General features: G+C 45.0%; 5 protein-coding genes across 5 annotated transcripts; 3 read left to right on the forward strand and 2 right to left on the reverse strand.

The window, feature by feature from the left end:
• Positions 1-243: 243 nt before the first annotated feature.
• Positions 244-1,847, reverse strand: H6S33_001505 (uncharacterized protein; the record flags this gene model as incomplete). Its single annotated transcript, XM_044833291.1, has 5 exons — positions 244-428; positions 488-1,152; positions 1,220-1,337; positions 1,519-1,707; positions 1,784-1,847. 5 exons carry the CDS (start codon positions 1,845-1,847, stop codon positions 244-246), a joined length of 1,221 nt encoding a protein of 406 aa, XP_044693566.1.
• Positions 1,848-4,138: 2,291 nt separating this feature from the next.
• Positions 4,139-6,177, forward strand: H6S33_001506 (uncharacterized protein; the record flags this gene model as incomplete). The annotated part of the gene is made up of 4 exons (XM_044833292.1): positions 4,139-4,450; positions 4,519-4,603; positions 4,658-5,499; positions 5,554-6,177. The coding sequence occupies 4 exons, from the start codon at positions 4,139-4,141 to the stop codon at positions 6,175-6,177; spliced, it is 1,863 nt and encodes a 620-aa protein (XP_044693567.1).
• Positions 6,178-6,578: 401 nt separating this feature from the next.
• H6S33_001507 (uncharacterized protein) lies at positions 6,579-7,825 on the forward strand (the record flags this gene model as incomplete). Its single annotated transcript, XM_044833293.1, has 3 exons — positions 6,579-6,895; positions 7,067-7,527; positions 7,581-7,825. 3 exons carry the CDS (start codon positions 6,579-6,581, stop codon positions 7,823-7,825), a joined length of 1,023 nt encoding a protein of 340 aa, XP_044693568.1.
• A 629-nt stretch (positions 7,826-8,454) lies between these two features.
• On the reverse strand, positions 8,455-9,797 carry H6S33_001508 (uncharacterized protein; the record flags this gene model as incomplete). Its single annotated transcript, XM_044833294.1, has 6 exons — positions 8,455-8,886; positions 9,100-9,138; positions 9,185-9,226; positions 9,275-9,303; positions 9,365-9,518; positions 9,591-9,797. The coding sequence occupies 6 exons, from the start codon at positions 9,795-9,797 to the stop codon at positions 8,455-8,457; spliced, it is 903 nt and encodes a 300-aa protein (XP_044693569.1).
• Positions 9,798-11,727: 1,930 nt separating this feature from the next.
• H6S33_001509 (uncharacterized protein) lies at positions 11,728-12,237 on the forward strand (the record flags this gene model as incomplete). Its single annotated transcript, XM_044833295.1, has 1 exon — positions 11,728-12,237. One exon carries the CDS (start codon positions 11,728-11,730, stop codon positions 12,235-12,237), a length of 510 nt encoding a protein of 169 aa, XP_044693570.1.
• Positions 12,238-15,370: the final 3,133 nt, after the last annotated feature.

A 15,370-nucleotide genomic window follows, 5' to 3' on the forward strand; every position in this document is an offset into this window, starting at 1 on the left:
GAATCATGAGATATCACTTTTTCATATGACTAAGATATGTAGGTATTACAATGGCCGCAGCAGCATGCACATTGAATTCAGGTTCCGACGACGACCAAAAAAACAAGATGACAAAAATCAGTTTCCCGCCGGTCTTTTTTTTTTTAAAAAAAAAAGGGAAAATGCTAACTTCCCTACGAGGAAGAGAGGAGCTTGGAATGAAACAAATAGGGAATAAAAAAAAAGAAAGAACTAATGCTACATTTATTCGGCATCTTCCTTCTTGGCGGTCTTCTTCTTCTTCTTCTTGGACGCCTTGCTCTCTGCCCTTAGCGGGAGGGCGAGCAGCTCAAGAATGGACTCGTCCTCAATCTTCTTGTCCGAAGTAACCTTCTCGAAATCAGGGGCCGGGGGAGCGGCGAGCTTTGTGATGCCGTTCTTGGTGATGGCTGTTGTCTCTTGGTCAGTACAAAGTTTAGCAGCAATAGTGATGCGAGGGAGAACTAACCAATGGTGGTAAAGAGCCTAGAAGTGGCCGCACCATCCTTGTCTCCCAAAACCTCAAACTGTCTAAACAGATTGCCTCTAACGCACTCCAAGATACCAGCTTTTGCTGTCCTCTCATCATCCAGCTGTCTGAGACCGAATGGGAATGTTCCAAACTTCTTAACAACCTCGTTAAGTGTAGCTCTGCTAGACTCTCTCTTAAGACTGAACTTTGTGTCGGTCTTCCTGTGGAGGGTGGCCCTCTTTCCGGGAACCTCCTTGACCTTTCCACTGCCCTTGGACAAGGAGAGCTCAACACCCCAGGCCTCGCCAACCTCGGGGGTTCCCTCACTCTTGGGGATACCTTCACCCGGGAGGATAACAAGGCGCTTCTTGCCCTCGATCTCGTTGCGGGCAAAGACGAATGAGGTGGTGGACTCTACAAGAGTGCAGCCGTAAGCGGCGGCAATCTTCTTCAGCTTCTCGGTGATTTCGTAGGATGAAGGCACCTTGTATGGCTTCTCGGGGGTGTTTGAGGGGTGGATATCGGCGGGCATCATTAGACGGAGAAGGGCTTCATTGCAGTAGTGGGTCGCAAGGATGAGGTCATTGTTGTCATTACTCTCTTCGCCAACGACGATGGTGTCTGAGACGATTGCAGGGAATCCATCAATTTGGGCACCGAGCCTGGGGAGGGGGGGGATGTGTTAGAAGGCAGCTTCGGGAAAGACCAAAACATCATTTCGAGGCTTACTGGATCTTGAGAACGTCGCCGTTTGAGACTGTAATGCCAGCCTCACCGGCATCGGTGGAGAGAGGTGTGTAGGGGGTGAGGATATCATTGGGAGAAACGGTGGTAGGGAAGGCAATTCCTGCATGAATAAACTTTTTAGTAAAAATTCAATTTTTTCACGTCTTCCCCCGTATCTAGAACGTTGCGCCCGCGCGTGAAAGGATTGTAGCCTCTACAAAATCTCGCATTCAATGGTGGGTGGGAAAAAAAAATCCATCAAAGGAGACTGGGAGTTAAATAGACGGTGAGAATTTCCATACCCTTGCTGATCTTCTTGCCCTTGTGCACTTTTGCGGTTTCCTCATCCAACATCTTGTCACCAGCCTGGCAAAGGCTCAAGATGGTTGCACCATCGACGGCCAACTTTGAAACAGCCTCAAGGACCTTGTGGGCGATTACTGCCGCATCTTTGTATTTTGTGAGAACATCGGGGTTGTTCAGTGTGTAGTCTAGGTCAACCCCACGATTAGCGTTTTTGTTTCTCAACCAAACCAAACAACGGAGGAATGCGGTATCGTCACGTACCAACCTCCTCGGCCTGGGGCTTTGCGGTAGGTGCAACAGCAGCAGCGGAAGACTCGTCAGCCATGTTTGTATGTGATTGATGGTGATGGGTGTATGTTGTAAAGCGGAGTGGCAGAGGTTGTAAGTAAGATTTGGGTGGGGTGGTTTGTTTCGAGTGCGGGGTTTACGTGCAGCAGCAGGAACAGCCGACGACGTTGTTGCCAAGAGTCTGACGTTATGGCTTGCAAAGAAATCAACGAAAATGGAGCCCAAGAGATGACTTTGTCGGGGTATGCAGTCTGCAGTTCAGAACTAATTTATTCTAGAAGACTGTTCTCTTCGAAGGCTCACCAGCTATCACGTGCTTTGTTCAAGTCCACTTCAGCCCACATCTCTGGATGCTCAAGGTCCAGGCACAAGAAACCTGACCAGTGCGGGTTTTTCCTCGCCATGAAGACCTCAAGTATTCTCCGAGTCTTTGAGACAGATATCCAACGTATTCACACCGTCATCGAGAATCACTCGCAGCCTTAGGGCTAGGGCTGAACGCAATGCTCGCTTCGTGGTCTGTGACACAATCCCGCCGTCATGACCTCATAGCAAATCGCCTTTTGCCGTTAACCGCCGACGGGTCCGGGAGCTCTGCCTTACGGTGCTGTGCGAACCAGATGAGAGGAGATATGGCCTGCTGCATAAAGACTTGTCCCAGGTTCAATCACCTTCGCCAGATCGCATAACGAGTTTTTGGCGACTACGGGATTCTATTCGCATATCTGCAGCCCTCTACTAGGCAACATGGCACAGGAACACAACATTTGTAAAAACCATAGAATTGGAAACTTCGGGGCCCAATATCGTTGTAATAATGGTGCACCCAATCAGGGCCCAGAAAGAAGCCCTTATAAACGACCGAGCTTCCAATCTGTTTTCACTATCATCATACGTCCTCAAGAAACTTTACGATCTACAGACTATCGTGCTCAAATCCTCAGATCATCATAATACTCATTATTCTCATAATCTCACGACTTTAACTACACTCACCGACAAGATGCCTATGGTATACATTGGAGACAATCGTCCAAAACCTACTTGGACATGCTGCGACTGCGGAAAAGAGGGGAATAGTCTTTATAAGGAGAGATGTCCACATAAGGTGGAAGGAGTCACTTGTTTCCATGCCCGTTGTGGATGCTGCAAAACCCATACGACTCGGTTTGACTAATGTCCTGCGGCCAGGAGTCGTAGCGGAAGTTCTAATTAGATTACTCTGTGGCCAGGAGTTGCAGCGGAAGTTCTAATTAGATTACTCTATGGTCAGGAGTTGCAGTGGAAGTTCTAATTAGACTGCTGTGATAGCGGTTTCATTCTATTGTAACGGTTTCCTGATTTTACATTTATATCCTGTTTAGCCATGGGTAGTTTTCGGATTTATGTGCCTTCGGGCCCTTTTGTACTTCTTACATGCGATAATAATACACGTTTTTGATCTCGTACCAAGTAGGCGATTACTAGATCTGCCCTAGAAGTAGTGGAAGACGTATCTACATGCACAATATGCATGCGCTTTAAGCCATGAAACTATATGTGTACACATGCGAGGTGTGTTGGAGAATCACAAGTTCGAGTTGAAGTTTACATGGCACTGGAAGGTAATTCCAGAATGTGAGCCGATCAAGGGCAAGTGCATTAAAAACTGATTGGATCATGAAGGGTCACTCAGCTTTCTTGGTCATGAGGTATCACGCAGTATTCTGAATAATCAAGGATCATAGCGTTTAGTAACATTCCCGATCCAGGGCCGTAATCTCTAGCCTAAATCACCAATCGAGTGCCTAACTACATGTACTTGGTAACTAGTAGATCGACATCTCTGAATTATCGTGTTAACGATTAATTGGTGTGCATTATCCTATGGCTAGACATATCCAATGTGCTGTGGCATTACAACCTTTATTAAGAATAAGCAATTGTGCAATCGGGAACTGCTCATCACTACTTGTACTTCATAACCACCATAGATAGGTGTATCAAATACATGTAGTGATTTGTTAAATGTAGCTAGGTGCATTATCCAATGCATCATGTGCGACAAGATTCTTGGCGAAGCGAGCTACCAATACCGAATCATGAGTTTATTCAAAAAGTCCACGTATTTCCGCCATGCTGACTCTAGTAACTCGGTCTCGGTTTCGAGTTTTATCTCCATCCAAATCATCACGTTTTCTGTGCATCCCTGCTGCTTACCGGTCCCCTCAATTCCGCATCAAACCGTCGCGTCCCGCAGCAGCTCCTTCACCCTGCTTTAAGCCTCAACCCCGCACTCTGCTGGCTATCAATCGCTCGTTCTCGACAACATCAAGAATATTTGCAAAGATGGCGCCAATTAAGAAGGATCCCAATTCACAAGCAAATCATCTTGTCTTTACGACTACGCACACTGATATCAACCTGACTTTGTCGTTTCCTACCTCATCGTTGTCCGGGGATGTTACCTTGACATTGAAAGCCACTGAGGATACGTTGGAGGATGTGGTTTTAGATACGAGCTATTTGGATGTGAAGAGTGTGTGTGTTGATGGGGAGAAAGCAACATTTGACGTCTCAGAGAGAGTGGAACCTTACGGGAGTGCTTTGACAATCAATACTGGGAAAGAAGTGAAGGAAGGCCAATGTGTCAAAGTGAAGGTACCCATACCCAAACTCTCTATCTAGATAAACCTTTTTTTTAAAAAAAAAGTCTAACACTTTGGTAGATTTCTTACGGTACCACCGATAAATGCACTGCTTTGCAGTGGATGACACCTGAACAAACATCCAATAAGAAGCACCCTTACATGTGTAACTCAACCCTTCATTATGCTCTTGAATTCTATGCTAAATTTTAGATATCAGTCTCACAATGCCAGGCAATTCATGCCCGTTCTCTATATCCTTGCCAAGATACACCAGCTGTCAAATCGCCCTTCGATATCAAGATTCGTTCTCCCCTTCCAGTCCTTACTTCTGGTCTGCCGACGGGAACCCACGAGTTCATTGCCGGAAAATCTAAAGACGAAGCTGGAACTCTTGCATACACATCGCACCAATCTATTCCAATTCCGTCGTACCTTTTTGCCATTGCGTCAGGGGACATTGCATCAGCCTCTATTGGCCCTCGGTCATTGGTTTACACAGGTCCAGAAGAGCTTTTAGCTTGCAAAACGGAGCTTGAGGGTGACATGGAGAAATTTATGGAAGCCGCAGAATCACTTGTGTATCCTTACCCGTGGACTACTTACAACGTTCTGATCCTCCCTCCCAGCTTTCCGTACGGAGGTATGGAGAACCCAACACATACCTTCGCAACACCAACAATTATCTCGGGTGATAAATCTAACATCGATGTAATTGCCCATGAACTTTCCCATTCTTGGTCTGGGAACCTAGTTTCCAATGCAAGTTGGGAACATTTCTGGCTGAACGAGGGATGGACTACCTACCTCGAGAGACGTATCGGAGGTATTCTTCATGGTGACAAGGAGTTTCATTTCTCTGCGATTATCGGATGGAAGGCTTTAAAGGAAAGTGTGCAGCTCTATGGAGAGGATCATGGGTTTACGAAGCTGGTGGTGGACTTGGAAGGGAAGGATCCGGATGACGCCTTCTCTAGTATTCCCTACGAGAAGGGATTCAACTTCCTATTTTTCCTCGATAGAGTGGTAGGGAGGGCAAAATGGGACAAATTCATTCCCCATGTTCGTGAGCCCTCTATCATTTTTCGGGGCACTTAATAACCGTGAGATGAATAGTATTTCAAAAAGTTCCACCAGAAATCATTGACCTCAGAGGACTTCAAATCAACATTATTGGAGTTTTTCGCATCCGACGCTGAAGCTTCTGCGGCACTTGAAAAGGAAGTGGACTGGGAGAAATGGTTCCACGCGCCTGGCCTTCCGCCAAAGCCTGACTTTGACACTTCGCTTGCCGATGTCTGCTATAACCTTGCGGATAAATGGCACGGTCTTAATACCGACTCATCACCATCTGGGGGCTGGACTCCCGGTCCCAAGGATATCAAGTCTTGGACATCTGGACAGATCGTCGTTTTCCTTGAAAAAATCACAGACTTTGAGAAACCGCTCAAAACGGAACTTGTCGAAACGATGATAAATCAGTATGGATTCATGAAGAGTAAGAATGCGGAGATTCTGAGTCGAATGTTGATAGTCGGACTCAAGGCGAAGGACCCAAAGTTATTTCAGCCTGCAGCGGAAGCTTTAGGTAACTGGGGAAGAATGAAGTTTGTAAGGCCTCTGTATAGGCTGTTGAATGAATGTGATAGGGAATTGGCTGTTAAAACATTCAACACTCATATCAATTTCTACCATCCAATTTGCAGGGATGTGGTTAAGAAAGATCTTAAACTCGAGTAAACTTGAGGGAATGTTTTTTGTAAGGTTGTTCTAGCAATATATGTACCTTATTAGCACATGAAGTATTCATAGCAGCAATATCAAAGAGCTTTGAATCTCCAGATTTTGGTTATCTTGCCTATCAACCCGTATCCCTAACCCCGATGCATGATATTCCATATCTCATGCCTAACAGGGATAATAAACCCCGACTCCCAAGCCATGGGTAAGGTGTACATAATAGTAAGCGAGTTCCTGCCAAGATAGATACATACCCGCGACAGGTCTAACCGTTTGTGATGTTGCAACAACAACACGCGTCGACCAGGCTCAGCGACTGACCTTTGCATCGTCTTTGTTCAATTGCCCCTCCATCGAATCCCTGCTGCCGTTATCTGGTAAGTATTTGCAAAGAAAAAGAAATGTCAAACTCAACCAATACACCAGATCCTACTCCTAGAGCCCCTGTTGCTCCATTAGCAGAAACCATGGATGTAGAAGCTTCCGATCTTACGGGCGACTTGTTCGGCGAGACACCAGCGGAGGCGGAAGAAACCGAGAAGGAAGAGAAAAAAGAGGATGAGGATGGGGATGGGGATGGGGATGGCGAAGGCGACGTCGAGGAAAAGTTCGAGGAGGGGAACGAAGAGAGCGGGGAGTCGAGCATGGCGCTAGCAGTCGTTGTCGACAATTCCGCAAACGAGGTTGTTCCTGAGAAGAAGGAATTGACTTTCATTGAGTAAGTTTCCATCGTTCACACTTCTACCTTTCTTCGCCCCGCCTCACTTATACTTTCCTTAATTTTCCTTCCTTTTCCCTTTCTCTATTTCTCTCACCTCCATCAGGAATTGAGCAAACAACTCGACGTCGAACAAACCGCTAATACGATGATGATGGATGATGAACACAGCTATCTTTCTTCATCTATTGTGACCATCACCGTCGGGGATGCTGTCCTCAAGGCTCATCTTGCGCTCCTTCAGCGCAGCCCATACTTCGATAGCTCCCTCACCGTCGATAGCCTCAAAGATGAGAACATCGATGCTGTTGGTTGCTTCCTGCAGTATCTCTACACGAACGAGTACACCCCCCGTCTCGTCTTCAACAAGAACGCATCTGAGTTGGTGCTGGAGGCGGTTTCCCCTGATGAAATTGATGAAGATGGGGGTCATCTGTTGAAACATGCGAGGGTATATACACTCGCCGATAAGCTAGGCATGGAGGAGCTCAAGACATTGGCGCACAGTAAGATCCACAGGATCAATTCTACCGCTAAGGGCGAGCTTGAGTATGCCAGGTTTGTGTATGCGAATACACCAAAGGAGGACAAGACGATTAGAAACCCTATCGCAACATTCTGGGCCCATAGAAGTAAGTTCTCATCCCTATCATGATATCTACATAGTACTAATAAATTTCGAAAGGCCATGTCCTACGTCACGAGGCTGAGAAGGAATTCATGGGAATGATACTTGAGTTCCCGCAATTCGCCTACGACATACTCTCCATGGTGCTTGACCAGAAGGAAAAGGCCAAGGATCATAAGGGTGGAAGAGCCATTGAGCGTGAGGAACGCGAAGGAACAACCCTAACCGAAATGGGGCCGCCTGCCCCCGAGAAGAGACCAGGAAGCAGCCGTAAGAGGCCAAGGACCTCATCAGTTATGTAGTCGGCGGCCATATTTGGGACCGGGGTTTGGGGAGTACAATGGCGGAGGGGGTGCATGGGTTGAGGATCCACGATAGGACGCAAAGGATGGCATGGTATTCTAGGGGCGTTTTGGTTACCTAAATACCCTTTACTTTGTTTTTAGTATCTCTAATCACGAGGACGCATGGTGTGATTTTCTTTCTCTTATTCTTTTCTCACTCATGTTTGTAAACCGTTCAGCATATCTCTTTCACAGCTTTTCCGATTTCTTGCGGGCCAAAAAGTATCAAGATAAAAATTGAAATTCGTATAAAGCTAAATACGGTTGTTCTATCTCCTTTCTTATTTACAGTCTTCCAACCAACTATTCATATTTTGTTCGGAGGCCTCTCCGGTATATTGCGCTATCAAGGGCGTGACTTCCGCCTCAGCACCCCAACCCGACAAAACAAACGGGTTTCTTCATGTACTTTATCCCTTGGTGACCTGCAGATTCGGGGTCCGGCCCCTCCGCAATCTCCAGCTGTCCCACGATAACTCAGCGCATTCCTCTACGCCATATCTATATTCCCCTTGGCCTCTTCTCAAATTTCAAAGCCAAACCTGTCCTATGGAGCTATCTGATAGTCTTAGCAGAAAGAGCCGTACCTATGACCACGGCCAAACTCCCATCCCGCTCTCGTACAATCCCGATACGTTGACGGGTGGGTAATTATCACAAATTACTCTCTCCTCCACCCTTGGGCTACCGTCAACATTTTTGAACGAAGGGTTATTCGGCTGAAACCACTTTTGCAGACCCCCCCGGTCTCGCTCCACTTTTACGACAACAGGAATCATGCCCGCCGTCTGAAGGTTATATGGACGATGTCCGAGAGCCACAAGAGTCGAGTTGATGACTCCAGAGTGCGAAGTCATCGAGATATAGGTTTCATTAGAAGCGGCGATCATGTTGTCCATCGCATATTTTATCCGGGCGTTACGACCTTGTAGAGACTCGCGGTGATAATTCCACAGCGGGTCTTCCTCCGGGAACGAGCCATCCATGGGGAAATCTACTTGTGGGTAACGCTCACGTAGCTCGGATGCCGGTGAGCGGTGGTCCCCATAATGTAAGGAAAGAGTTTCCCGAAGAAGTTCATTGACAAGTGGTCGAGGAGGGTCGAGTGCAATCGTTTCCCATGTCTCGACAAGAGTCGAGAGGGAGCGAGAGAGAGGAGAGACAAAGTGGATTTGAGGGAGGGGGACACCAAAGGGGATTTGGGACTTCCAGGCATCTCGGGTACGGTGTACCTCAGAGATTCCTTTTTCAGTCAGGCGGGCGTCAGGTCCCTGCAGAGGTTAGTTTTGCAGAAATAATAGGGAAAGGAGTGCTTACCCAGTAGTAGGTTCCATTATTCCCTTTCATGGCCCAATAACACTACAAAAATCAGCGAAGTCCCAGATATCGATTTAGCTGAATACATACTTCCCAAGCCTCATTTCCAAAATGGTGTTCTAATATTATAATATCTTTTAGTAACCTACATATAATAAACGCCGGAAAGAAGAAACTTGCCCGCAACGTTATGATGCCCTTGGCCATGTCTTGCCAGGTATAAAACTTTGTAGCTGACATCCACGGGAGCATTTTCATTCAAGAGAGAGATATGCTCAACAAATCTCTCCCAGCGCCGGGGCCCAGAATACTGAAGTCCGAAAGAGTCCGTGAGCTTTGAAAAGCATCAATTGTTAGAAAAATGATTGATATAAACATCATTACCGGCAAGGCAGCGGATACTTACAGGGTCGTAGGTACGATCATCGGTACCCTCATCGCTCTGTCTGAAAAAGCCGTCCAGTACCGTGTACTTAAGCGCCGAGTATACCCCGAAAGGCCTGGTTTCTTGCCCATTTTCCTGGAATGCAAGAACCTCTTCAAGTCCGAAAACCGTTGAAAATATCGCCAATAGTCCGATACTGAAGAATAGAAGACTAGATAAGAAAGTCATTTTATTGGAAAAGAAATTTTCTAAAGGTTTACGTGAAAAGTAAAAAGAGTGGAAGTTTTCAGTCCGGCTGATAATGACGTTTGTTTAAAGAAGGAGAATGGGACAGGCCGGCCTGCTTTATATAGTCGATGAGGGGGCGGAACACGTGGCAAGCATATTCTCTCCAAACAGATAGGTAATTCGGCGAGAGTACGTAGGTTTTGTTTTCCGTATAAGTGATCAACTCCGGAATATAATACGTCTCGATTGACAGCAGCCAACCACCTAATCATTTCCTTACTACGTGATTCTGGACACGACTGGAATTTTACAAGCTAAAGCTTACTAATTCAGTTCAATTGGACAAGTATGCACATCTATCTAAGTGCCCTTACATGTTAATCTGAAGAGCTACAGGGTTTGTTTACTGGACTTGTTTACACCAGCCAATCACAGTACTCCACACAGCTGCAGCTTATCTCAGGCGAGTGACTCACCATGACTTCAGCCGTCCCCCACGTGCACAGAAAAGTAAATAAATATTTGGTCCACTTTGAAATTTAATAGCTCAAAAGAACTTATTTTCTTTTCTTTGACTTGTTATATCTACCAAGTTCATAGGTTCCAAGGATCCTATCCAGTCGAATCTCTGGATATCGATTCCTTGTGGTCATGCTATCTGTCCAGGTCTGTTGAATGTTAACATTACTAGTGACAACTCCCACACAAACCTAGACCCGGCGAGGGTAGGATGCGGGGTATTTGAGATTCAGTGAAATACGTAGCTAGCACTTCTCCTTAACGAGTGGTAGAATCCAAATTGGTTGTATACAATAGGCTTGGCGCGGGGTAGTTATCATTGACATCCAGCCTGTACTACCACCTTAGCGCTTTTAATATTACCACATGCATTCGTAACCCGGGGAAAAGGTACTCTCATGCTCAATATCACAAAGATATGGTGCGAAGCAGCGCGGTCCTCTACCGAGGTAGCCCGAGGAATACCCCACACGCAGTCGATGAAACTCAATACTCTACGTATACTACACCTTCGGCTTAGTCGTATCAAGTATTAACTCAATTGAAAAGGTTTTTCGATCGCGATGGCACTAGAAATTTCAGGGAATTACCTTTAGATCAAGTTTTTACGCCCAGAGAATTGGAACTCATTGAAAGTGTAAGTTAATTTTTCGGTTTTAATCTTCAAGCGGTATGGGGGGAGGGTAGTCAAATTTTACTTTGATTTTCATTTTCAGAAACATCCCCAATTGAACCTCTACTCTAATTATAACCAGCTCGAGATATATATCCCGAGGCGCGGCATGGCAGACCACCCTATGAGTTAGTATCAGTAGCTGTAAAACAAGTAGCTACAATTACTATTTTTCATGTTAATTTTGGTTATTATTTCTATAAATAAATGTATATTGACTCTCACAGTTGATATGAGCCAGTGTTCCATTTCTTTGTTTTTGTTTAGCGCCCCAAATTATGAACCCCTCCCACCCAGAGCCGCAATGGGCGCACATGATATGAATTGAGCTCTACAAACCGAATCTTGAAAATATCATAGCGAGCCCTAGTACTGAGCCAGATTTAAACTGAAACTACAAAATGATTCCAAGCAATACAGTACTAAAGGTAGTTGATAACGTTAAAGAAGAAGATGTTACGTACGTCTACGTGGATGTTTCATGGAGCTAATACGCACCGCTAGCGGACCAACCTGAAACCACCCACACCAATAACTATATACGCCTCTATTCTTTGATTCAACCAGCGTCTCGTATTCAAGAAACGATAGAACCTGGCATTCGGGTTCTCGATATAGGCTTTAAATACCTACTCGCGCATCTTTTCTCAGCTTCCATCAACCAAAAACCACCAACCACAAAACACCAAAACCGGCACAAGCGAATAACAAATACAATCTATCAAATATATACTTCAAATGTTTTTCAACCTCCCCAGCCTAATTCTCACAGTCTCTCTTGTTCTCGGCGCCGGCGCCGTACGACTAGAGAGTAATACGATCACAAGTAGACCCATAATACGTCTGAACCCTAAGTGCGAACAGAGCGACGGCAGCCCCTTGCTCTATGATGCCCGCAAAGCCGCCAGTCAGCTTATTGATTTCTCTGCCGACCGTTGCAGCGGAATCTTCGGTATAGAAAACAACCCCAAAGAGCTCTGCGTTACGTTGAATTGCTTTGGAAGTGCTTGTATTTCACGATGTGCATCTGAAGAGTCTACTAAATCGAACCAGTTCGCTTGTACTATGCTTGCGGAATCGATAATGGAGGTTATTGAGAAGCCGGCGTGCTGGACCAAGGATCAAACAAAGGTCGGCGGGGTGATAAGATTGGAGGAAAGGTCGGATAAGCAGTGGACAGATTTGATCATCCATATTAACCCCAGACTTAACATACTCCGTGCTATCACCAAAAAGCGATATACGTAATGAGGGGATTTTATTAAAACAAGTTATGTTTAGATTATTTTCTTTCTTTCCTGTAGCTATATGTAGCCAGTCTACTTGTACCTGGCTGCCTACATGTATTAATAATGATAGAGACCACGAGTGATAATTGATGATTTACTTATAAAGCGATTTGTGCTTGATTGTTTATGATACATGTGGTATTATAGCTTCTATTCTCTATCTCTTCCTCTGTGCACGTATAGATCATTCTGTTTATAGATATTACGCGTACAGAGGTTCTTCTATCCTATCACGGCAACCTCAAATCTGACCCCAATTACCGCTATCCACATGTATATGTGGTAATTCTGGTAGAGAGTTTCAGCCCATCCCTGCAATCCATTGTTCAACCACATTTCCACGTGTGCACGTGTGGCGCACATGGTTTCTGCAGCAGGAACCCTCACGTGATCACTTATGTACGTTCGCTGTCTCACAAAATATTCAGGTTAGTTGAGCTTAGGGCACCCAAAATCCACATTAATAATAACTTGCATCTCAATATCATTACCACTTTTGATTGGACTGAATATGAATGTATCTAGTCTTAGTCATGAACTATCACTCGAATATATTATATCTTTGTTACCAGTACCCATAGTATATGCAAGAAATATGATAGGTTAGATATAAATAAATCCACTTACTCTCGTTGTTTATATCTCCTGGTATGAGCTGTTCCGACTGTTGGGATACCCAAAGTTAAGTAGGTAGAAATAATACCGAGTGCTAATCTGTGATCCAACGAAAGATGTAAATTATATCTTGTGTACATGCAATCATGAGTTATATTCCTAGTTAATTGGGTCTATTATATTGTAGGTAAAAGTCTTAGTTACGCATTGGTACATGTAGTCGATACATACATTATGCAGGTCTGAAAAATTTAAAATAGATTGTATATATATGTAGCGCAATACTAGAAGTTGATCAGACGCTTAAAACGGACTAAGTACCTCCTTTAGACAGTACTTACTGTAGCTGTGCTATGAGCTAATATATAACGTACTGGCCACTATAAAATCTCAGATCTAGAGAGCAGTACCCTAGTCTTGGAGTATCCGCTAGATCCTAGAGCTCGAGGGCACCCGCGGCCGGCGAAGTTGGCTAGGACGGAGTACTATGTCACAAAGTACAGCTCGCATATAATTGCATGTTCCGACTAGGCGCCTCTCTCTGAAGCACACCGAACTACTTAATTAAGAACTCAACAATCTATCATGACCTTTGTTAATTCCCACTCTTTGAGAATTGATATACCTATTGTAGGGTTACAAAATTAACCGATCACTGGCGCCCTCGTGAGACTCATAGCAACCAAAACCGTCCTGGAAGAAATCTCACATCGAGACCTTCAAGGTCAAAAAGATAAACCTATTCCTGGCAAGCATCTAACTCCATTTATGAGAGCCAAGGTTACTCAATTAGTTGCTCTCCTAGTTGTTGGGTTATTCTCACCTGAAGTTGGGTTCGACGTTGTCGTGAGTGATCGGTTAATTTTGTAACCCGACAATATATTGGGCTGAAGCAATTAATTACGATGGAGAATAACCGCATATGTATACGTATACTTGAGCCTACACAGCGAACTTTTACTCTATTTCGTTGCGAAGGTAATACGTAACCTTAGGACTACCCTAGGACCACTTTATATATGGATCGACCACACGTGTCTCACCATTGCCAGAACACGAACAGACCCTGCAGCCGGCCAAGGACCAAGATCCCAGGATAGCATTGGGGACATCAACTCATGCTTACTACTGGATTCGGCTCGGCATATGTTTTCGATGATAGCGAAACCTGTCCGCGATCGGTCAGAAACGGTAAATACCAGCTTTACATTAACATGCATGTAGATGCGAAACTGCCAAGTTGTTTGAAACTCCTCCTTAACCCTACCTACATAAATACATGTAAAGCTATATGTAGCTAGTATAGTGAATGTATACGAGCTCCCTTACAATTCCTAGGTTAGTACCTGGTTATGGATCTCCGGCGTCGGGCTCATGTTAATTTAAGCAACAAAAGCCGAGATCCTAGCTAGGCCTCTCAGCTGATCAGATCCGTACCGATTCAAAATCGGCTGGTAACCCGGTAACTTTCGGGATACCCGTTGCATACATACTATAGTCCTGCGCCGTGCAGCTTGTTGCGCTATTAGTCTACATACATGTACTTACGCGCAAATATCAACAACACAGGATACACTAGATGCATGCAACACAGTACTTATAGAGTACACTTCAGATTAGACATGAATTTATGTAGGAAAATACTCTGCTCCACTCTACTATATACCTATGCACGTATGTGCTCTACAAGCATTCTTCAGAAATATTCTTTCTGGTCAAAATCGCAGAAATTTCGATTCTGAATAAAGCAGATGTGCTAAGCCAGTTATTCGTTGTATAGAGGTGCAGAATTCGCCTGCCGTGTGGAACAACCCTAGCTTGGATTTGACATACGCCTTGATGAACGGCTATCGGCGCGTCGGTGTTAGGTATATCGTCCGAAGCTTTATACATGTATCTAAGAGGAAGAAGTGCCTAAGTAATCTACCTATATACTTGAGCAACATTCCACTAGATAATACACTTGAAGTTATGGGCGCTTCAGTGGATGTCAGCCCCGTCAGCTACTTACTAGACACACCATTAACGAGCTCTATAGATCTATCCGGATCCGATGTAGTTCTTGTTTATTCCTTCCTGGAGGCCGAGGGAAAGCAACTCGCCATTTAGAAGATCTTCCGGGCCTGGCATCTCTCCTCTAATTATAAGTACATGTACCTATGGTAGTCTGCGCTACGAATGAGTGGAACGTGGGATTGACGAAGAAATAGTTGGTTTTAGAACTATGGCCCATCTTGAGTTAAGTTTATGTAGTCTCAGCTGCCCCTGAAGAACCTGTAAAGAAAACAAAGCGAAATCGTATCCCCTACCTATCGAGTGATCCTACATGACCTGACATAACTGAGTTAATAACTTACATGATCCCTGTACACTTACCCCAAAGCTAACCCAAAGCTAACCAACAATGAAAGACTGGCAGCCGATTCGCTGGGAAACGTCTCCGTTGCTATGTTACACGTGAATGTCAAAGCAGAATA

Source organism: Morchella sextelata (genome assembly GCF_020137385.1).
Source record: "Morchella sextelata strain SCLS chromosome Unknown scls_11, whole genome shotgun sequence".
NCBI classification, from domain to species: domain Eukaryota; kingdom Fungi; phylum Ascomycota; class Pezizomycetes; order Pezizales; family Morchellaceae; genus Morchella; species Morchella sextelata.